General features: G+C 54.1%; 1 protein-coding gene across 1 annotated transcript in view; it reads left to right on the top strand.

Annotated features, from left to right (window-relative positions):
- The window catches only part of ACOT11 (acyl-CoA thioesterase 11), a 40,272-nt gene that overhangs the window by 20,564 nt on the left and 2,905 nt on the right, over positions 1-16,803 (top strand). Inside the window, exons 2-13 of the mRNA XM_055306860.1 lie at positions 1,296-1,506; positions 2,496-2,565; positions 5,134-5,194; positions 6,253-6,351; positions 6,813-6,948; positions 8,937-9,093; positions 10,289-10,408; positions 12,160-12,304; positions 13,872-13,931; positions 14,730-14,792; positions 15,155-15,238; positions 16,071-16,204. Of these exons, the coding sequence (XP_055162835.1) occupies positions 1,296-1,506; positions 2,496-2,565; positions 5,134-5,194; positions 6,253-6,351; positions 6,813-6,948; positions 8,937-9,093; positions 10,289-10,408; positions 12,160-12,304; positions 13,872-13,931; positions 14,730-14,792; positions 15,155-15,238; positions 16,071-16,204 (1,340 nt within the window). The remainder of the gene's footprint in view (positions 1-1,295; positions 1,507-2,495; positions 2,566-5,133; positions 5,195-6,252; positions 6,352-6,812; positions 6,949-8,936; positions 9,094-10,288; positions 10,409-12,159; positions 12,305-13,871; positions 13,932-14,729; positions 14,793-15,154; positions 15,239-16,070; positions 16,205-16,803) is intronic.

Below are 16,803 nucleotides of genomic sequence, written 5' to 3' on the forward strand. Positions count from 1 at the left end.
CACAGCAGCCTGCCAGATACCTGCAGGAGCCTGCAAGCCTGGCACCCTGCAGCCTTCTCCCAGGCTGAGCACTCCCGGGGCTGCCCTCCTTTTTCCCCTTGATGCCGAGCGCTGTAGCTCACACTATGGGAGCCTCATGGGGGAAATGATCTAAGGAGTACAGATCCCAGCACCAGAACCATCCTTGTCCCCATCTGCAACTGTAGCAGGGTCAGTGTTGGGTTGTGGCACTGGTTGCTTGCTGCTGAGTCCAGGTCCAGCCCCGGGTGTAGACAGTGTAGTGTGGTGGGTAGGACCTCAGACTTTGTAGCCAGACCTTGGGTCACAGCTGTGTTTTGCCACTTCCTGGAGCCTCACCTGTAGAGGGAGGGTAACAAGGAACCCATCCCAGGGGTTCGTGGAATTCATGTGTGCAGAGTTCTTAGAAGACTGTTTGATGCTTAATAAGCGTTATATAAATGTTGGCAGTGACTGTTATCACTGCAAGTGCACCGGCCACGAGAATTGGAACTCGTGTCATTTTTCTCACACAGGCAAGTGTACTCAGCTCTCATTCACAGCCTGTTAGGGAGAGCGGGCTAGAGAGGCAGGAGGCCCCCTTCCTCATCCCACCCTGTCCAATGTACTGCCAGGTTCTCCCCACCCCTCTGCCTGGGGACAGACAAGCTAGGCCCTGAGCAGAAACTCCACCTCTGATTCATAAGCTTGAGGATTTTCTCTGCTGCTCCTCCAGCTGGCAGCTGCTGTGGGCCTGGCCTGGATCAGACAGCTGGTCCGTCAAGGCCCAGAGCCCTTCCAGTCAGTAAAGCCAACTGCTAAGGACAGATGAACACCCAACGGAGGTGCTGCCTCCGAGGTCATCTGAAGAATGATGGAGCCCGAGCAAAGGCCTGGGGGGGGGGGGGCAGCAGAAATAGGAGCTGCTTCTTGGAACACTTTATTGGGAACAAATCCCCAGACTTGACTGCTAGAGGGCTCACCAGGCCTCCCTGCATAGAGAGGGGGAATCTTTCCAGAATGAAGGTCAGTCTGAGGCAAAACTGTAACGAGCTGGCCCACGAGCTGGAGGGAGGGCTGAATTTCCCTCCCCCCCCTTCAGGTTCACGGTTCTGCTAACGTGGAGTCGGTGGCCAAAAGGAAACTGGGTGGAAGTAGCATCCAGGGAGCCCCCCTGGGGTCTGAGAGCCCAGGCTGGAGGTGATGGCCACTCTTGGAGTTGGAGTCTGGTGGGAGGTGGCCCTGGGGTGCTCTCCGCTCTCCCTGAGGCACTCAGGTCTGTCCCCACCTTTCGCCAGGGCATCGCCTCTGTGTTCTCAAGCCGCACGTCCCGGAAGTCAGCCTCCCATGCAGAGAAAGACAGCGGTGCCATGGCAGACGGCGAGGGCTACCGGAACCCCACGGAGGTGCAGATGAGCCAGCTGGTGCTGCCCTGCCACACCAACCAGCGTGGCGAGCTGAGCGTCGGGCAGCTGCTCAAGTGGATCGACACCACGGCCTGCCTGTCCGGTGAGCCTACGCCTGGCACAGCAGTCCTGCCACCGGAGGCCCACCGCTCGGAGGAGAGGCCTTGGTTATCAGAGGTGGCCACCGTGGTTCCCCCACGGCCCCCAGCACCGCACTCATCCCGCTCTCCACTCATGCTGTTCCACTGGCCTGAAATGTCCCTTCCCACGTCTTCCCACTCAGCTCGGGCCACCCTCTCTCCCCTGCACTCCACAGCTCCGGGGGCTGGCCTGCACCCTTCAGCCCCTGCATCAACACCCTGCCACCTCGGGTGTGGCGGCCCCAGGCTGGCCTGGGAGTGCCGTGAGCTGGGGCCGGGGCTGCCTGCCGATCTTATGATCTTATCGAGTGGAGCTGAATGGAGCTCCTTTAGATCCTTGGGGAGCCTGTGTATTCCCCGACCCACAGGGACCTCATAGTCCAGTGGGGTGACCAGTCTGTTCCCTGCTGCTGCCCAGCACGGCTCAACGGGGGCTGGGCCAGAGGCAGAATCAGTCAGGTCTGTGGGAGAACAGAGCAGGGGCTCTGACCCAGCCCTGGGTGGGGAGGGATTCCAGAAGGACCAAGGCGGGGAGCATAGCCCCAAGAGTCAGAGTGACTCAGGCAAGGAAACAGAGGTGGGAGAAGCCGACAGCAGAGGCATGATGCCTGGGAGAGCTGGGAAGTACACTAGCCCATGTGATCATTTAGTCATCTAACAGCCGCTCATTGGGGTGTACCGTGCACCAGGCACCATTCCCCGGATGGCAACACTGCCGTCCGACAGGCAAACCCTTCACCCTCAAGTGGCTTGCAGTCCCCCAGGAAGGAGAGACGCCACACAGACAAAACTCAGATAAAGAAACGGGGTCAGGGGGTAGTCATCGAGGTAAGATAAGGGAGGGTAGGGGTGTCGGCCAGGAGCAGTGGCCTTAGCTCAGGCCCCCTGATGTCAGCTCAGAGGTCTGGTGACATGGGGACGCTGCTAACACACGGCTTTCTTCCGACACCAGCTGAGAGGCATGCTGGCTGCCCCTGCGTCACTGCCTCCATGGACGACATCTATTTTGAGCACACCATTAGGTAAGTGGCTCCTCCGGTGTCTCTGTCCCCCTGAACTGCCCACCACAAAGCCAGGGCCCCTCCCCCATCTCCCAACCTGGTGGGCCCGCGAGCTGCCTGGAGTCCTGGATGGATGCTCAACCACTGCAGGTGCCCCAGCAGAACTCCTTTTTATTATTATTTTTTTTTTGGTAAGGATTTTTATTTTTTTATTCATGAGAGATATACAGAGAAAGAGAGAGAGAGAGGCAGAGACATAGGCAGAGAGAGAAGCAGGCTCCATGCAGGGAGCTGATGTGGGACTCCATCCCGCAACTCCAGGATCACGCCCTGAGCTGAAGGCAGACACTCAATCACTGAGCCACCCAGGAGTCCCACAGAACTCCTTTTAAACATAACCTCAACATCATTACTACACCTACACAAAATTAACAATAATTTCTCACTAACATCAAATATCCAGTCTGCTTTCAGGGGCTCATTCTGTCTCCTGATTTTGTTTTTATTTTGTTTTGCTTTACAGTTATTTTTGTTGTTCAAGAGGCAAATACGGTTGCAGTTGGTTGCTATGTCTCTTAAGTCTTTTTTATATATGGGTGCTACACCTCCCCCCAGCACCCTGTTTCCTCACCATCTCTCTCCCTTTCTTCCTCAAAATTTATTTGTGGAGGAAACCTGGTCATTTGCCTTATTGAGTTCTCCATCATCTGGGTTTTTCTGTTAGTATCACTGTGGTGCCATTTAACATGCTCTTCTGTCCCCTGACAGTAAACTGGTTGTGGGGAAGGGTTTGTTTGTGGGAGCTGCCTCTCTTTGATGTGAGGAAGACCTGAAGGGGGTGTAGGGGACCCAAAAGTTTGAGGGGGCCACTGAGGAGGCTGGCCTGTGACTCTGGGGAAGGAGTTGGTTTTGGCTTGAGGTGAGTGGATGGAAGAGAATCAGGAGGAAGGGAGAAGCTCAGGAGTCCATATGAGTGTCTGCTTGACCTTGGGGGAAGCCAATGAGGAGGAGATGGGGAGCAGGAGGAAGGTGGGAGAGCAGGAGGAGGAAGAGAGAGCAGAGGAAGAGGAAGAGGGGAGGAGGAAGAGACACAAATCTCTTTTTTTTTAGTACCATAGAAAATAGTTTGTTATTTTTATTTTAGGGATCATGGAAATCCTCTCCTAATTTCTTATCATGAAAACTTTCAGAATTATAGAGACATTGAATAGTGCAATGGTCACTACCAGTGAGATTCAAGAGTTAATGTTTCTTGCTAAATATGCTTTATCTATATATGGATAAATAAACACACATACACCTCTCTCTCTCTCTTTTCTCAACCATTTGAAAGTAAGTTGCAGGCACCATGATACTTCATCCCTCCACATGTCAGCATGCATCTCCTAGAAGTGGCAGTGCCGGCCGTGCCTATTAGAACTGTGAACAGAATAAACAGAAGCGGGCAGGTCCTTGGCAAACGTGGGCTCCTGTTGTTTATGGAGCTCCTGCAGTGGGGCCGGGCCTGGCACTGACTCTGGCACATCTCCTCTTGCTTGACACTCAGTAGTTGTGCTTCTCTGTACCTGACAGACAAGGAAATAGGCTCAGAGAGGCAAAGTGACTTGTCCAATGTCACGCAACTCAGTAGTGTGAGTCATGCTAGAGCATGATTAGAACCCAGGCCTATGTGACTCTTCTCACCGTGTCTGCTGTCACCCTTTGACAGGCAGGCAGGGCCCTTGGAAGGGACCCCTCCTAGCTCTGGGGAAGAAGAAATGAGCACTGTGCTTTCTAGGTTTGTGATCCAAGGCACAGAGAGATGAAAGGACTTGTTCAGGGTTGCCGCAGCCCCTGTCTGGGGCCTCCTCATAGTCTATCATCTGGTCGCCTTCTGCTGCTTCCAGTTACATGCAGAGCAGGTGAGGTGGCTCCTCTAGGGACTCTGATCGTTTACATGGACACAGGAATTATTCCAGAGGGACAAGCTGCAGCTGGACAGAGTGGGGCCAGTGTAGTCAACAGAACAATCTAGAACCCTGGCTCTATTACTTTTAGCTGGGTGACCTTGGGCAAATGGCTCACCCTTCCTGATGTTCAATCCCCCTAAACCTACCTGTCAAGCTTATTGGAGGCTCCAATGAGGTAATGCATGGTGCTAGGCACAGAGTAGGCATTCTTTAAATGTGTCTATTCTCCTTCCCACCCTCTGTGTATAGTCCCTTGCACTTAGTAGGCCTTCAGCAGATGTGGGATGCATTAATTCAGTAGGCCACTATTTATGGAGGACCTACTCCATGCCGGGTGCTAGGCCTTGTAGGGTCAATGGAGAGCAAAACAGATGTGATGCTGACCCCAGTGGAGCTTAGGAATTGTGGGGGAGACCGAGGCCCTAGGCCCGTCTGTTGGGAGGGTGAATCTTATTGAGGGACAGAGGCTGTCTTGCCAGCTTGCTTTGGGGACTCAGTGACATTGCCAACATGAATAAGGTCTGCAAGCCATGACATTGCCCTGCCAGATCCCCTCAGCAGAGGCCCTACAAGTATCTGGGGCCCCTCTTCCTTTCCTTTATCACCCTGGAAGGCCCACTTCCTGCTTTTCTCTCCCCAGCATCGGACAGGTGGTGAATATCAAGGCCAAGGTGAACCGGGCCTTCAACTCCAGCATGGAGGTGTGTGGGGTGGTTGCTGCCTGGGGTGGGTAGGTGGGTGGCTGGGTTTTCCTCCCCTCCCTTCCCTTCTCAGCCCCCAGCCTGGGCACACTCACACTCACAGGGCCCTGGTTGAGGCAGCAGAATTCTGGAACGGCTGGCAGGGCTGAGAGGATCCTCAGGATGTTCCGTTCAATACCCCATAACACAGAAGGGAACACTCATGGCCAGGGATGGGAAGAGACTTGCCTCAGGTGACCAGGTCACATAGATTCCAACCTGAGATTTGACTTTCAGCCTCCTGGGTCTTCACACCTAACCTCAGACCCTCTTTGGCAGCCAGGCGGTAGCGGAAAGCAGGGAAGACAGCCACCGGGCCTGACCCTGGAGGCAGCAGGGCTGGCGCAGGGAGACCCCTGGACTTCAGCCCATTATTAGCTCACCTCCCACAGCCTCTGTCTCTCCGTCTGTGAAATGGGAGCATGATTCCTCTGCTGCAGGGTTCTTAGGTGAGCTCTGTGAGCTCTGGGGGTGGGTGGGTGGAGGGACTGTTTTCCACCTGTGGACGCCAGGCCGAGGCAGCTTTCCCTAGCCGGGCCACTGAGGCTGGGAAGGCAGAATCCTGACTGCCTCTGGGGACCCTTGGGCCACCCCCCAGGTGCCTGTCTTTTCAATCTATCTAACATTTTACTTTCTTTAAGTCTTTTCCTAGACACAGTCTCATTTTCATTCTCTCTGTAACTCTGATGGTAGGTATGCTCACTCTCTTTTCATTCATTCATTCATTCATTCATTCAGCATGGGGCTTGAACTCACGACCCTGAGATTAAGAGTTGCATGCTCTACCAACTGAAATAGTCAGACACCTGTGCTCACTCCTATTTTATAGATGAGGAAGCCAAGAACCAGAGAAGGGAAGTGACTTGCCCAAGGCTGTCCAGGGATCTATCCCAGGTTTCTGGCCTCCAAGACTCTGGGTGATACAGAAATACAAGGCCTGGCCTGGGGTGGGCCTTCCTGTCTCATAGGCTGGAGGTCCATTTTCCTCCTCACTCCTCCCACCTTTTCTTCCTCTCTAGGTGGGCATCCAGGTGACCTCTGAAGACCTGTGCTCTGAGAAGCAGTGGAATGTGTGCAAGGCCTTGGCCACCTTTGTGGCCCACCGGGAGCTCTCTAAGGTAGGAGTGACACCTGGCTGCTCCCTGTTGCTGGGCCACCCGGGTGCCTGTCATGGCAGGCTGGGACCAGGGCAGTGAGCTGGGGGTTGGCGGAGGGGTGAAATGGGGTTCAGGGAGTTTACAGCCCTCAAAGAAGCTCCCCTCAACTGTGGTCAGACCCTAGGCACCCTCCCTCTGTTTCTCTCCCACCTCTCCCTGTGCATCTCACATGAGGAGTCTTCAGGTCTCATCATTCCCTTACATGTCCCATAGACCACCCCCACCCTAACCTTGTGCCTTTGCCCAAGAAAGGGGCCTGGGGACATTTGGAGGGTTATATATCAGTCAACATGGAGATGGGAAGATGGGGACAAGACTTGTAACCATCCAGCAGCAGCCCCAGGTATGCCGTGAGGCTGGGGGCACAGGCCTTCCTGCTTTCAGGAGACCCGTCCTCAGCATCCCCCCCCCTGCCCCCACAGGTGAAGCTGAAGCAGATCACACCACGGACGGAGGAGGAGAAGACCGAGCATAGCGTGGCGGCTGAGCGCCGGCGTATGCGGCTGGTCTATGCGGACACCATCAAGGACCTCCTGGCCAACTGTGCCATTCAGGGTGGTGAGTGGCCGTGGGTGGGGAGGGCAGCTGGCACCCTGCATGCCCCCTTTTGTCCTAGGCCCCACTGGGCAGAGGGAGGAAGGGAGTCTCCTTGGTACATGCACTTACTGACCTGATGGCCCTCTTGCCTCAAGGTCTCTTTTGGGGAAAGGCATGTTGGGCCCCTTGCTCAGCTCCCAGGATCTGTGAAAATGGAATTAGGACATGAGGAAAGCCCTTTGTTGTCCACAAAACCTACCTGGGTCTCTAGGATTCAGGGTATTTGGGAAAGTACTATTGAGCATGGCTTTGAGGACTTTTTTTTTTTAAAGGTTATTTGTTTATTCATGAGAGACACACAGACAGAGGCAGAGACATAGACAGAGGGAGAAGCAGGCTCCTTATGTGTGTGACTCCATCCTGGAACTCTGGTATCAGGCCTGAGTCGAAGGTAAAGGCTCAACCCACCCAGGTGTCCTGAGGACTATAGGATTTTTTAAAAGGCACATACATATATAAGCACATTTATGTATATATATAGATAGATAGATACACACATAAATAATATAGATGTAGATATACATATAGAATAAAAAGCAAGACTCTCTCCTATCCAGAATCCAGGCCCCCTCCAGTTACTCATTTTGAGGCACCTTTCCAGAAGATTCCTTGCATATTTAAGCATACTGTGTATTATTTAGCTCTCTCTTTTTACCCAAGAGCAACATACAGTATATACTGCTCTGTATCTTCTTTCCCCTTAAAGAAGAGAGATTGTTCATCTTGAAGATTGTTCTATAGCAGCACACAAAGATCTGTTGTGCACTGGCAGGATTTTGAGAGATGGAGAGATAAGGAAAGGCTTTCCTGACAGAGAACACAGGCTGGGCAAAGGCCCAAAGGGGTAACCTTGGATTCACTCACCAATCTCCAGAGCAGTAAGATGTGTCTTCCTTGAGCCCCAGAGGAGGCAGTTATAGGACAATTCAAATGTGGTTCAGCTGCCCAGAGTGGGAAAGAGCGAGTGGAAGCCACTGGCCCCAGTAAAGCAGTGAGAGGGTCTCCCAGGTCCGTGTGCCTTATGTATGTGGGCTCTGGGGGTGTGGCTGGGGACACCTGGCTCTTCCTACTGTCCTTGAGGTGCCCTGGAGCCATCCATCTACTGCAGCCCTCCTGAATCCCTCTTGTCCTTATATAGAGTCCTCCTACCCAAGTCCAAATGCCTTAGTGTGGCATCTGGGCCCTGGCTGCTCACTTAGCTTCAACCAGTGCTGTCCTTTGACTTGCCCTCAGCTCCAACTAAGCCAAGGCCTGATTGCTACCTGTGACAGTCCTACCTGCCTGTCTCCAGATCTTAGCTCAGCGCCCCCCACCTCCAGCTGTCTGTGGCACCTCCGAGCAGCCTGCAAGCCAGTGGGAGGCCACCTTTTTGATGGATCCTCCCTGACGAGGTCTCTGTCGCTGGTGGAGGGGAGATGCATGGCACCTCCTTGGGTCAGGGTCAGTAGTTGTTCCTCTGACACCTAAAGCCCTGCCCACTCTTGGGCCTCTCCTACTGAGGGCTCTGATTTCCCCTGAGTGACAGGGCCCGTCTCGTAAGAGAGAGGGGAGAACTATCCTGAGAGTCTCTGTCTCCTGAGTTTGGTGCCAAGTGCTCTGGAATCATGATCACACTTCATCTTCACCATCCTCCTGGGTTGGGTCTGACGTCCACCCTATACCAATGAGGAAACGGAGGGTCAGAGAGGTCCCTGACTATCCCGAGTCGTTCAACCTGCGTTCAGACCCACCACAAGAGTGTCCCACCCACCGCCCTGCGACAACCTGACCTCTGTCCTCCCAAGTCCTCCTCCTCATCCAGGGACGGCACTCTTGGTGCTGAGTCTATACAAGCATCCGGGTGACTGATCATGCTAGTGGTGGGGGCCCCTGGGTTTGCCCCTTGGGAGGGTCTGTCTTTGGGAGCTTCTCCTCATCCCATTTTCCTCCCTCTGCCCTTGCCGGGTCAGATCTGGAGAACAGAGACTGCTGCTGCTTGGTGCCAGCTGAGAAGACCCGCGTGGAGAGTGTGGAGCTGGTCCTGCCCCCCCATGCCAATCACCAAGGCAATACCTTTGGGGGCCAGATCATGGCCTGGATGGAGAACGTGGCCACCATTGCAGCCAGGTGAGGGGAGAGTGCGCTGCCTCCGCTCCCCACCTTTCTCTCCCTCCTTCCTTTGGCTGGCTCCCTCTAGGGGAGAAACCCCAGCTTGGTGTTGGCATTCAAGGCTTCAGGAGCTTGGCTGTTCTGTTAGGGTAACTTGGAGCTTTCAGACCCAGAGAGCCAGAGAGGAGTGATTTTTCTGTAAGCTGGCCATTCCTTCCTTGACTTAGAAAGCCCTCCGCAGTCTTCATCACCTGCATGGGAAATGCCAAGCCCCTGGCCCCGTGCTAGGGCCTCCCCTTGACCTCACCCTGCCCGCTGTCTTCCTGTATCTTATGCTCCCAGCGAGTCAAGCCATTTGCTCTTCCCCATTCCCAACCCCTGCCTTTGCTCCTGCTCTAACCTCTCACTGTGCCACTTCTCCTTTTGGTCTGCTAAAGTCTATGAAGCCTCTCTAACTGTTCCCTTCTCCCTAGAGGTGAAAATAATTCCTTCCCTCTCCTATAATTGCTGCACTTGTCTGTAGATTGTTTTTCTCCAAATATTAGGGTGGTTTTTTTCCGTAGCTATATTAACAGACGTTCACTGACTGACCCTAATACCTCCATGACTTTGTGTTTGCTGTTCCCTCTGCCAGGAGTGCCTTCCTCAACCCACGTCTTTCTATTACTCCTCAGCTCTAAAGAGCCTGGCTCAAGTGGCCCCTCCCCTGAGTTCACCCTGGGGGACACAGTGCATAAGCAATGACATTTCGGGCAGCTCAGTCTCTGTGTGCCATAAGATCTCAGAGGGGGATCACAGCCCAGATAGTCAGGGAAGGCTTCCTGGAGAAGAGATCCTTAGCTGAGCCTTGAATGACAAGTAGCTTTGAGTAAGTGGAGGGCTTCTAGGTAGTAGAAGCAGCAGGTGCTGGGGTGTCAAGGTTAAGGGAAAATAGGGAAGGGATTTACCTCAAGCCCTGGGGTAAATCTGTGGCCTCAAGCTCAGCTGCCTGCTAGCCATGCATAGACCTGAGTGTTCTAAGATGTGAAATGGGACTGCTGTTCTGTTCCTCTGGGCAGAAGTGGGCCAGGTTGGGTGGGAGGGGGTGGGCCAGAGGGCAGTGCATGTGGTTCTGGGCTGGGTCTGTGGATCGGGTAGGGGCAGAAGCTGGCCCAAGCCTGTGGCTGAAGCACTGGGGCATTTGCCCTGTCTCCCTGACCCTGGCTTCCTCCAGCCGGCTGTGCCGTGCCCACCCTACGCTGAAGGCCATTGAGATGTTCCACTTCCGGGGCCCTTCGCAGGTGGGGGACCGCCTGGTGTTCAAGGCCATCGTCAACAACGCCTTCAAGCATAGGTAAGGGGCGGGACCAGGGCCCCCTGGAGTTGAGAGCTTTTCCTGACCCAAGAAGGGGCCCTTTCCCCTGCAGATGAGCCCTATGAGGTCTAAACCCTGCTCAGCTGCCTGGCCTCTTCACCATGACCAAGGTGCAGCTCTGCTGTTCCCTCCGCTGGGCTCCCCTGTCCTGCGGCCCCTGCAGCCCCTGCGGCCCCTGCGGCCTCAGATCAGCCCCATGCTCAGTGTGTCTGCCTCTCTTCCTGGCTCCTGCCTCTGAGCCCACCACACTATACATGCTCAGATCATGGGGCCACCTCTTGCCAGTGTTCTGTCATTTATCAAATCCTTTCCCACCTTTTCCCTAAAACAACCATTAGTTCCCAGAGGCCTTAATTTGGAATGAATCCTGATACATCCGAGGAGGCTTACTTTAAATATGTATCTTTGTTGGGGATTTCAAAGATCATAATTTAGTTGTTAAAAATGAGGGAGCCTGGTTCCCTGTGTTCGAGATCTGCTCTCCTTTACTGGCCATGTGGCTTGAGGCAAGTTACTCAACATCTCTGAACTTCAGTTCTTTTTTAAAATAAGTGTACTATCTATCTATCTATCTATCTATCTATCTATCTATCTATCATCTATCTATCTATCTATCTATTTTAGGCAGAGAGAGAGTCTAGGGGTGGGGAGAGGGGACTGGGGTGGGGTTGGGGGAGAGACCAGAGGCAGAGGGGGAGAAAGAATCACAAGCAGGTTCTGTGCTCAGCATGCAGCCCCACGCGGGGCTCTGGCTCACGACCCTGAGATCATGACCTGAGCCGAAATCAAGAGTCAGACACCTAACCGACTGAGCCACCAGGTGGCCCCCACTGAGCTTCGGTTCTTTTGCCCTCGCTACTACATCACAATTGTCTTGAGCAGAATGCCAGAGAAAACGTTCAGTGAAGATGATTATTACTGTGCTCATCATTACTCAGTATGTCCCTCAGATATTCTGCTGCTATGTGGAGGGTGGGGCTGCAGAGAACCCTGAACTAAGGACCACAAGGTCCACCTTTCAGTCCAGCTTCCCTTCCTGGCTGTTGTGGGACCTTGGCCCAGTCACTGTCCCGTTCTAGGTCTTGGTTCCTCCTCTGCATCACGTCCACATGCTTAGAGCTTCCTAAACTAGGGGACTGTGTTTTTATGATTAATGAAGATGGATATGCAGAAACGGCAGCAATTGAGCTTTATCAGGGGCATGGCTGTTAGAGCCCTTGTGAGGATGTGCGTGATGGACATTTTTTCCCAATTAGGCTCTGCATCCCCACCTTCTTGCTCACATCCTGCCATAATCCTTTGCAGTTCACATGACGTATTATATATATATGTGTGTCTACATATACATATATATGTATATGCACACGTGCATAAATACTACATTACACCTTATATGTACATATGCATGTATATGTGTATGTATGTGTTTATTTATTGCCCCATCTTCCAGCTGTTAGCCCATGAGGGCATAGACCTAATCAGTTTATTCATTTCTGTGTCCCCAGTGACTAGCATAGGGCCAGGCATGTAGGAGCTGCCCATAAACATGGATGAAAGGGACCACCTGCGTTTCCTAGCAGAGGGATCCTGACCTGGGCTGCTCGGAGAGCTGCAGGAGTGTGCGTGTGTACACATGTGTGCATGCGTACGTGTCTGTGTGTGCATGTTGGGGAGGGGCATGGGCTCAGCAAGGTCTGTCCAGCATGGAAGCAGCCGTCCCTCTCCTTCAGCATGGAGGTGGGTGTGTGCGTGGAGGCTTATCGCCAGGAGGCTGAGACCCATCGGCGGCACATCAACAGTGCCTTCATGACCTTCGTGGTCCTGGACGCAGATGACCAGCCTCGGACACTGCCCTGGATTCGGCCCCAGCCTGGAGTGAGTGGCACCCTGGGTCCCCACCAGCTCCCCACCCTCTCTGCCCAGGGGGGTGGTGGGGTCTGCTAGCCCCTGACACATCTGGGGGGTGATGGGCTCAACTCTGCCCCTCTGCAAGAGCATGGCCCGTTCTGGCTGCCCTGTGATCCCCCCAGAGATGCCCTTTGTGCAAGGCAAGCACCTTGGTCTGCCTGAAAGAACTAGGACCTTGTGTATGGACCTTGGTCAGTTAGGTGGTTTTTTTTGTTTTTTAAATATTTTATTCATTCATTCATGAGGGACACACAGAGAGAGGCAGAGACATAGGCAGAGGGAGAAACAGGCTCCCCATGGGGAGCCCGATGTGGGACTCGATCCTAGGACCCCAGGATCATGACCTGAGTCAAAGGCTGACGCTCAACTACTGAGCCACCCAGGTGCCCCTCAGGTGTTAACAGGCATTCATGCACCTGCAGAGTTGGAAGAGCACTGGCTTTTGGGTCAGATGTGGGTTGGAACTCCACTCTGGCACATTGTAGTGGGCGCCCTCTGCAAGTTTCTAGTCTCCCCCTTAAAGTGGCTGTATCTGCATTCCTGCCTCACAAGGGTGTTGGGAGGGTATCTTCGGGACCCTGGCCCTGTGCTTGTCTAAGCCCTGTAGGCACTCAGTAAATGGTGACCATTATGAGGGGGAGGTGACGGGAGAGCTAGAAGCATATAAACGGGAGTCAGGCGCTGGAGTTCAAAGCCTGTCTCTTAAAAAATGCAATCTTGTGCCTCCTGTGGGCCAATTCTGGGCTTCCTTCTGGGGAAGCCAAAGGATGACTATGGAGAGGCACTCCCTCTGCCTGGGGAGGCCTGCCCTGCCTGCCTGCCTCCCAGGGCTGAGAATTGGCTGTGAAAACCCCCCATCCACAGCTGGACATTGAGAGTGGGGGCAGGGGTGGGGCAATGGGAGCAGGGGAGCCCGGCAGGAGAGGTGCAGCATACAGTTGATGAATGCCTCTCAGGCCTGTGCAAGTGAATGCTCATGAGTGGGGAGACATTAGAAGTGGTGGTGAAGAGGGTGGGCTCCGGGTCAGGCCATCAGGGTTCTGTTCCTGGCCCCACTCCTTAACCCTGAGACCTTGGGTAAGCCACTAACCTCTGTGCCTGTTTCCTCCTCTGTAAAATGGGGATACAATGAGTACTGACTCTGGAGGGTTGTTGTGAGGCTTATTTGACATTTTGCACGGACATGCTTTAGAGGACTGCTGGTAACAGCAAGTGCCCAGGAAATGTGGGCTCTTACTGGCACTGCAAGTACCCTTTGCGATGCCCCTGTGCAGAGGAGGATAGTGGAGTCCAGTGAGGGCTGGTGTTGTTCCCAAAGTCACTCAGAGAGTCTAGGGGAAGCTGAGGCTGGAGCTCAGAGCCTCGGCACTTTCCTGTCCAGTTTGCTTGGACTCTGGCTGCCCCGATGAACCTGAACTCCACATTTGGGGCTGCAGGGCCTCCTTGGGCCCTTCTGGAGCAGACAATAACACAGGAGTGGGGAGGAGGGCACAGGTGGGCCTGCATCACAGCTTGTCCCTGTGTTCCTCCCCAGGATGGTGAGCGGCGCTACCGAGAGGCTAGTGCCAGGAAGAAGATCCGACTGGACAGGCAAGTGTGGGCTGGGTGGCGGGAGGGGTCACAGGTTCTGGGCTGTCTGCCTGTTTCCCAGGCCCCAGGGCCTGGCATTTCTTCAGTGCTGCCCTTGTGGTGGGCACTGGCCGGGCCTTTTACATCCACACAGCCTCACTAGCCGGAGGTATTCCTGGCCCATCGTCCAGGTGAGGACACTGAGGACGAGGGGTTATGTGGCCACTGGCACACAGATAGGAATGATGGGCAGAGTGAGAATTTGAACTTGGCCAGGTCCAGCCATTTCTAAATCCTGGGTTCCTTCCATTGACTCTGATGCATGTTGGGCAGATGAAGAAAGGTCCTGAGAGGAGATGCAGCCGCTCAAGATGCATAGCCAGGTGTGCACCACGGCTTCGAAGCACATGACGGCCCCTAAAGTGCTGGAAATACTCTGGAGTTTGTGCTAATAGGAAAAGTGTGCCTCTACGGAGCACTTACCATAGGCCAACCCTCGTCTTCATGATGACCCCTCCCGATCCCACTGTTTGGAGGAGGCTGCTGAGCACGGCGGCAAAGCTGCTTAGCCAGAGAGTCAACTGTTCAGCGAGGGTGCAGGGCCCAAGCCTCCCCCCGGCACCCTGCTCCTGGCCTTGCTCTGCTTCTGAACGAGGTTGTAGGCTCTCAGCTCCTGTTTTCTGTGTGCCCAGCCTGCCTCCCTGGCCAGACAGGAGTCTGGGCTGAGCACAGGGAGAGAAGTCTTCTGAAAGACATGGGACCCTTTCTCCCATGGAGAAAGCTCTCCAGGGACCATGATTGTCGTCTTCCCTCTTCCAGGAAGTACATCGTGTCCTGTAAACAGGCAGAAATGCCCCTCTCTGTCCCCTGGGATCCCAGCAACCAGGTAAAGCCTCTGCTCTGAGTGGACAGTCCACAGGCCCACGCTGGGGGCAGCGGGGAGTAGGACCCTGATTCTCCCTTCTTGTCATAGTGGGTTTGGAAGTAGGCCTGAAGGGGACCGGATACTATGTCATGCCTCAGGGTTGGCACAGTCAGCAGAGGGCTTTCCTCTGTCCCTGTTTGGTAGGAGGGGGGGCTGAGGCCCTGAGAAGAGGGTGACATAGTGAGTTTGTCCTGAAGCCCAGTGCCCACTCCCCACCCCACCCCCTTCAGGGTCCAATGTCCTCAGCCCCAGTCCTGCGTGGCCGTGGCCCAGAGCCCCCAAGGAAGGGGAGAAGGTGAGGCTTCTCTGTGTGCTCTGTCCAGGTGTACCTGAGCTACAACAATGTCTCCTCCCTAAAGATGCTCGTGGCCAAGGACAACTGGGTGCTGTCTTCGGAAATCAACCAGGTAGCTGACCCTACCCCCAGTAGAGGTGGCCGATGGCAAACAACAGTTCTCTCAAACTGCTTGTGTTGAAAGGGGATTTATTTATTTCTTTCTTTTTTTAAAAGATGTTCTTATTTATTTATTCATGAGAGGCACAGAGAAAGGCAGAGACACAGGCAGAGGGAGAAGCAGGCTCCCATTGGAAGCACGATGGGGGACTCAACTCGATCCCAGGACCCCGGGATCACGACCTGAGCCAAAAGCAGACACTCAATCACTGAGCCACCAAGGTGCCCCAGGGATTTCTTAAAAGGAGTTGGATGAGACCATGAAACCAGTGCAGTTACAGAAACACAACTGCTCCCACAGCCCTGGAGTGGAGAACCCCCAAATCTTTCTCTCCTGCCCACCCACTCTTTTGCCCTCAACCCCTTGTCTCTGTTGTTCTCTGCCCTGCTGCTTCTTCCCTCTCTCTGCTGCTTCCTCCCTGCCGGGATGGGGCCAATGTACAAGCTTGGGCTGAGGGAAGACATGAGCCCTGCCCATGCCCTGGGGACAGTCACTTCCCCACTGGTGACATCTGGGGCTTGGAAGACCCATTCCACTGTGGCCTTAGTCCCTGCTTCCTAACGTACCCTCCCGTCCACTCTGCTGACTTCTCTCAACAGCCCATTTTCACAGGGTTGGGACCAAGGCTCAGAGACGTTGAGTGGCTTTGTCACAGTCACACAGCAAGTCAGTGGCAGCCTTGAGTTGGTAGCCATGGCCTCTGGCATTGGAGTCAGCCCACCCCACTGCCCAGCATAGCCCGGGGAGGGGACATGAGAACGAGGCTGTCCTGTGTCCCACACAGGTCCGCCTATACACTCTGGAGGAAGACAAGTTCCTCTCCTTCCACATGGAGATGTTGGTTCATGTGGACACAAACCAGGCCTTCCTGCTGCTCTCAGACCTGCTTCGGAGGCCCGAGTGGGACAAGCACTACCGGTGAGGGCTGAGGTGCTGGGGGGTAGGGTGCTTTTCTCAGGCCTGGTGGGGAAACTGGGTCCCCGGGTGTCCCTGGCTGAGCCATCCCCCGTTATGCTCAGCACCTGCTGGCCTTTAGCCAAGCACGGGAGTGAGGGGGGTGTCGGGGGGATTGTAGTTATGAGTCAGATGGGTGTCAGAGTCAAGGGCATTCTAAGCTGTCAGAGAAGAGGGACTGAACGGGTCACTTCCTTTCTAGGCCTGTTTTCCTCCTCTTAAAATGGGCACTTGAGGTGTAGGTCATGCATTTGCACTCAGGCATAGATCAGTGATTTTCAAAACCATGTTCTGTGGAGTTCTGTGTCCCCACAGGAGGCTCAGGGACCCCTTGTGGAGGTTAGAATGCTGAGCAGGTGGGTGGGTCCCTCCCAGCTTCAGGGTAATGGAGGGAAAGGCCGGCTTGATGAATTCACCCCGTTTGCCAGCTCTTCTTATGGATATGTGCATGCAGATGTTATTTTTGAATGTAGTGAGATACTGAATATAAATGTTATTCCTATGAATACATTTGTTCCCTGAATTTACTGAGTCTTCATGGGAATATTTTCGTCCCGAGTTTA

This window comes from Nyctereutes procyonoides, unplaced genomic scaffold (genome assembly GCF_905146905.1).
Source record: "Nyctereutes procyonoides isolate TBG_1078 unplaced genomic scaffold, NYPRO_anot_genome, whole genome shotgun sequence".
Taxonomy (NCBI): Eukaryota; Metazoa; Chordata; class Mammalia; order Carnivora; family Canidae; genus Nyctereutes; species Nyctereutes procyonoides.